The 6,299-nt window shown below is 46.1% G+C and overlaps 1 protein-coding gene across 3 annotated transcripts in view; it reads right to left on the bottom strand.

Moving 5' to 3' along the window:
• Positions 1-932: 932 nt before the first annotated feature.
• LOC116388754 (vacuole membrane protein 1-like) overlaps positions 933-6,299 on the bottom strand; it is a 55,858-nt gene continuing 50,491 nt past the window's right edge. For 2 of the 3 annotated variants that reach the window (XM_031856905.1, XM_031856907.1), the window contains one exon: positions 4,725-5,058. In XM_031856905.1, coding sequence (XP_031712765.1) covers positions 4,812-5,058 — 247 coding nt within the window. In that variant the 3' untranslated portion in view covers positions 4,725-4,811. Of the gene's footprint in view, positions 3,795-4,724; positions 5,059-6,299 lie in introns of those variants that run through there. The other variant, XM_031856906.1, reaches the window with a different exon arrangement.

Below are 6,299 nucleotides of genomic sequence, written 5' to 3'. Positions count from 1 at the left end.
GGGGCAGGCAATATGGAGGAAATCAAACCAACGCTACCGGATTCAACTGTAGTACATGTACAGCATATGGAGAGGAAGGACAAAAGCAGAGTCATTATTTGAACATCAGTCCCCTAGCCTGTTTGGACAGGCAGGATTTGCATGTTGAGTTTTCAGCCAGAGCCCCGGGGCAGGGTGGGGTGTGCGGGGTGGAAAAAGTCGTCTTCATGGTGCTCAGGGTGTGGCCGCTCTGGGAATAGGACTTCTTCCGACAGGTGTTTCTTAGCACAGATCACACCGCTGACCCCAGGACACAAACTCACACCACGTTTTACCTCATAACCACAGAGACCTGACCTGAGGTCAACAATACCTGAATCATATCACCATAAAATCTATTTAAACAACTGTGTATCGTGTATAAAGTATGACATGTATTTAAATTCATCTATGAATTTGTGCAAATGTTTGTGAAACACCAACAAAACAGAATGTATTTTATTTTGTTTATTTATTTCAATGCAAGTTCCCCAAATTTAAATCAAAGTGAATGTTTAGTATAAGAAGCATATTATCTTAAAATGGTAGAATAATTCCACAACAATGTTACACATTATTATTATTTATTAATGCTAATACTCTGTCTAGTTTAAGGTAATGGTGTTGCATTTAAATCTGACTTTAATTTGTCACAAGAGTAGAAGTGAAGCTATAGCTCACAGTAATGGCTTAACATGGAATCTGAAATGGAGATGATGTCAGTGTGGAGAGAGCAAATCAGTAATGTGATAACCCTTTGGATGAGAAACATTAGACGGCGAAATCGGAGTTGTGATTCTCAGCATCCTTCTTGACCAGCTTTCTCGGCTGACATGTGAGATTCTTTGGAGGCCTGAGGGTCAACACTGGCCCAGTGCGGTCAAGACTTATCACATAATGAACAGAAAACCCAATCCTCTTTTCAACATACTTTATTTATAGTGAGAGCACATGAGAAAACACTACATACATACCTTTAAAATAACCATGGTACAGATATATTAGACGAGAAATAGAAACAGAATTTCTAGACAAACATGCACTGCACACATTGAGACAGGCATGCCAAAAGGGGGCTCCCTTATGGAACAGGACATCCTGAAACTGCCAAGAAAAACACTCTCTAAGCCAGTGAGCCATTCCAGTGTTATCCAATGATTTTGCTTTTATGACCAGGAAAAAGTTTTACCCTTTCGCTGTTTTAGAAGAAAAGAAAATGAATCTAAAATAAAACTGAAGCTTTGCAGCTGGTCAAGCAATCATTTTCAGCTTTGTATAATTACCAATTTGTGGCCCTTTGAAAAACATCCTCTCAAGAGAGTTGTTCCAATAAAATGCAGCGTCCTACAAAAGAAGTGCGTATTAAGCAACAGAAGAAAGTTCCCAGTAAAAGAGAAGAAGGAAGTGTGAAAGGGAAGGGGAGAGCTGGGTGAGCACTGCGTGTACCATACCTAGGACTGTGTGTCACAATGTGTTGTGTTGCAATAAGGTGTGTACTGTCTGGATTCTCTGGAAATTCAAGAGGACAGAGCCAACTCACACACACACGTACGCATATACAGAAGTACTCTATTGACATCACTACATCTGCATTTGCAAACATGCGAGAACACAGTTCCCCACATAAAACCACATAAAAAACCTCAGACGTCAGCGTGGAGGAAATAAACAATAGGCCCATGTTTCTGATGCTTCACAAGCGGTTGGGATAAAAGGAAGTGATATCGCAGCACCCACCTCTAAAATGGGAACTGATGCTAACGGAGACGATGACAATAACAGAAGGAGGACGAAACAGGATGCTGGTCAGATGAAAGAGCCCGAAATGTCAGACAGCCTACAGACTGTTGTCGCCTTGCAATCTTAACAGCCAACACCAGTCTGATAAGCTATCTGACAGGCCGAGAGAGTGACGGACATGCCTGAGACGTACGCATGTACAGAAATGACAACAATGAGAACAAAAAATAAAAAAAATAAAAAAAGATTCCTGATCCGACTTACCATGACAGGAGAAAAGAGGAGATGTGAATGTTCTGACTAGCGCTGGTGCAGAGCACAGGGTTCAGCCCGCTCAACAGTGCCCCTCTGTTTTGAATCTACTCGAGTGATTCGTCTCCTGGCTCCGTGACTGAGGCAGTGCAACGAGTTCATTCGAAGGTTCAGCTGAGGTAACTGCACAGACGCTTTTCACTGTGCGCTCGAGGGTTCTTTTTTTTTCTCTCTCCCTCCCTCCCTCCCTCCCTCCCTCCCTCCCTCTCTCCCTCTCTCCCCTGCTTGCTCTAGCGCCCACTGTGCTCAGTCCAGCGTAGCGTAGCAGCGGTACAGAGAGGGAGAAGAAAATAGCACATTTCTCTGGCAATTATGAAAAAAAGAAGGTACCGCATATACCGAGAGCCAGCTGACGTTATCCGCAGAGCAAAAAAAATGAACACATAAAATGCAGAGAAATGCTCATATAATGTCAAACATGAGCATGCCGTCCTCATCTGAAGTAAAAGAGGATTAAAAGAAAAAAAGCTAAACGGACAAGTGAAGACAAAGAAAAACACTTACCATGACACAGCCTGTCTCTAAGTTAAATGAGCCGCTACTGTCTGCTATACTAAGACTTCCAGGCAGTCTTAGTCTATTACTGGAGGCAATCTGCTGAAACCCATAAAAGATAAAAGGGAGAGCAACAAATGTGGCAGTCACACAAACCCAACCTACTACCTGCCTCTCGCTCCCCGTCTCAAACACAGGCACACGCGCACACAGCCGTAGATCTGATTCAATATATGGCTGCATCTGGTAAAGTAGCCCCGGGCTGACTCATGTGCTCCCTTCCTGGAAGCAGAACAATAAGGGCAGACAAAGGGAACGGCGGGGTGATTCATGGCCGATTTCTCATGTCTCATCCAAAAGTACCTTGATGAGCTTCACTGCGCACACAAAAGAATTGTTCATCTAAAGCACCACGAACAGTTTGAAATGTTATTAGGGTCTCTACAGCAACTGACTTCGAACTCTACAACATGTAGAAATGAGATGGCTCCGAAGTGGCCGATCATTTACATGTCTTATCTTACCACAGTCAATGCCGCCAAACAACTACACAGTACAGTAATAAATACAGAATACAGTCTTAAAAATTAACAAGCTAATATACAGTAGATAATAAATAATTTGGTTATTGAACAAATAACTCACTTCACAATCAAAGGTAACAATCCTAACTTATTCAAATAAAGTGGATTCAAGTGACTCTTCTAGTGAACAAACAGCGCAGCTTAAGGCCTCACTAAGGAGAGATATGGCCAGCAGCTTCTTCTCACTCAGGAGCGGATGAAAGCACCAACATGAACGTTCAAACAACACAACAGCTCACTCACACGCAGCCCAACAAGCACCTACCTTGCAGAGAACAATTGCGGAAATCACTACCAAATACAAAGCCTTCAAAAGCAAGTAAATGGAAGTCCGAGTTCAACATAAACATGTTGCTACAATAACAAGAGGCAAACCAGTCGGAGGCTGATATTTTGCTTCAGATAATGGCGGGTTATCAGCCGAGGAGGGAGAGCCGAAATGAGTACGGGATCAGGGGGAGCTTCTGAAGTTGATGGTCGGCTGTGATTGCTATCTGGCCTTCACTCCGTTTTGCCCTCCGAGTACTTGTCCTGCTGCGTGCGCTTGCTGTAGCTCTGGGCCATGGAGTTGACAATGGAGCAGACAAAGAAGCATACCATGATGACCACAACCTTCTCAAAGAGCCACGGCAGCCAGCTCTCCTCCTGCCAGGAACCACAGTAAGAACAGAGAGAGAGAGAGAGAGAGAGAGAGAGGAGCTGGGTCAGTAAGTTGAAGCCCCCTCCCCCCTCTTCACCCCACACCCTGCTCTCCCCTCTGCTCTTGATGCTGTAGGCTAGGTGGGGATCCAGCTCCATGTGCAGGACAGATAGAGATCAGGGGTAATAAAACACGCGGCAGCCCCCACCGTCCTCCCTCCTAACGCCCCCGCTGACCCCAACCTGCCTCCACCAAGTTAAATTGCCTCGCTTCTCTCCTGTAACTGCAGGAGGCTCAAGTTACAAGAAAAGAGGAACATTGTTCTAGAAATGCCTTAATCTGTCCTTGTGCAACTCAAAGTTTATCCTTTTTTTCTTGCGCATAAAAGGAGAAAAATCATTTTCAATGAATCACTAAAGGAAAGAGAGAAAAAGAGGGAGTGAGAAATATAGAGGGGGAAAAAAAGCTTTGAAAGAGAAATGGCTACAGCTACAACTGGCTCTTTTTGTTCTAGACTGGGGGTTTTGATGGATTGTCACTGGCGAAGCGAGGGCCCCCGCCCCGGTCTACAGTCAGTGCTGGGTTCAGGCGGGGCATTGAGTGCAAGTGTGTGTGTGTGAGACACATTGGGGAGTGACCACACTCACACACACACGCTCCCGATTGGTAACATGGAGCATGAGTCAGCACGCCCCGCGCTACAGTAGTACAGTTCAATACAGCGAGTGGAGCCAGACCCCACACTGGCCCCTCTCCTCCTCCCCTCCAGCCCGCCCAGTGCAGCGCTAACCTACTCTGTCATTCTGGCCCCAAACAAGCCTCTGTAATCTACTGGATCACTGCAGGTTATAGTAAAGTCTACAACATCAACATTTCTCTTATAAACATGAAATTAGATTTGAAAAATATATATGAAAATGTTTACATTTCTTTTTAAATCTGAAAGCACATGGTTCAGGTAAAGAGGTTGAAAACAGAATTGTGTTTGTGAGAGAAAATAGGTCAGAGATATAAAGGAAGGCTTAGATAAAGAGAAGAAAGCAACGAAAAAAAGTGGAGGGAGAAGGAGTGAAAGAGGCAAAAGTAAGGGGGCTGCATTCTTGTCTTGGCGTGCACACGTGAATGAATAGAGGCTGTGAGCTGGGGGCTGAGGCCCCTGTACTTACAGTTGGGATCCCCTCTCCAGCCTGATGGTGCAGCTTGGCCTTCTGGGCCTCCAAGTACTCCCTGAAGGGCTTCTGCAGTGCCGCACCCAGCAGTGGAACAGATCTGCCTCAACCAACAGAGAGATGGGGTGGGGTGGGCGGAGGAGGAGGAAGAAGAGAGAAAGAGAGAGGAGGGGAGGAGGCATGGGGGGGGGGGAGGAGGGGTGGGGGGGGGGGGGGGGGGGCACAAATCACGTCACATCATTGTTACTCACCAGCCCAAGGGCAGCAACAAAGGGAGGCATGCTGTCCTATGTCCTGTACAGTGTCGGTCTCCCCTGCTTCCTCTCTCCGAGAAGAGAGGAAGACGGGGAGAGCAACGATCCCTTCACCGCTCATCCCCACAAACACAGAAACACACGCGCACACACACACACACAGAATAAAGTACAGCGTGTACCACAGCTATAGAAAACAGTGCTGCTGAAAAACAAAGCAAATAAGTAAAAAGACAATTTAAAAAAATGGCATAAAGTTGGCTGGTCCTCGTACAGCAGCCGCGGCAGCAGTAGTCACCCACATTCACTGGCTCCGTTCTCCTCTCTCTCCCTCTCTCTCTCTCTCTCTCTACACGCACACATACTCGGCTTCCTCTCCCTCTCACACACACACACACACACACACATCGGTGAACTCGTTCAACTCCCCTGCAGTGCCTCCTCTGCCGCTGCAGCACGGAGAAATGAATGACTTCTCAGAACTCTCACATTTATCAGGCGGTTCCTGTAAGAACTGGTTTCAGCCAATTAATGAGGAAGTGAGTCGTACTCGAGCTGTGCCATCACTGGCTGAGATCTGGGGGGATGGCCCACAGAGGGAGGGCGCTAGGTGAGACAGCCCATATTAGGAAACCCTTTTACAAGATTCAGTCACCAACTACAAGCATACTACTGCACACCCCCGCCCCCCTCCTCCTGTCCCCACCCTCTCTCTCTCTCTCTCTCTCTCTCACACACACACACGCACGCACACACTCAACGAAAAAAAGATGCAGAGAATGCCCTGGAATAGCAAATCAGTGGCCCATCCCTATAGGAGTTAGTGATTAATCACTAAACAAATACATACTAAAGACCTTCACTTATTCTCTATTGTGGCTATACACAGTCAATTACATCCCGCGTGCTATTGTTTCAAAACTTTCCTTATGTTCCACTAGTAAGTCTTTTGTTCACGTTGGGGAGGCATCATCAAAGACTTTAACAGGTTTGCGGAGGCAGTCATGTCACATACGGTTGAGTTTATGGCTGATAACTTTCTCTGAGGGAGGCAAGTCATTTCCGTCCCTCCCCACCTCCACACACA

The sequence above is a fragment of the Anarrhichthys ocellatus genome, unplaced genomic scaffold, assembly GCF_004355925.1.
Source record: "Anarrhichthys ocellatus isolate YVR2014 unplaced genomic scaffold, GSC_Weel_1.0 scaffold18, whole genome shotgun sequence".
NCBI classification, from domain to species: Eukaryota; Metazoa; Chordata; class Actinopteri; order Perciformes; family Anarhichadidae; genus Anarrhichthys; species Anarrhichthys ocellatus.
The sequence above is the reverse complement of the archived record's forward strand: the minus strand, read 5'-3'. Positions and strand labels throughout refer to the sequence as shown.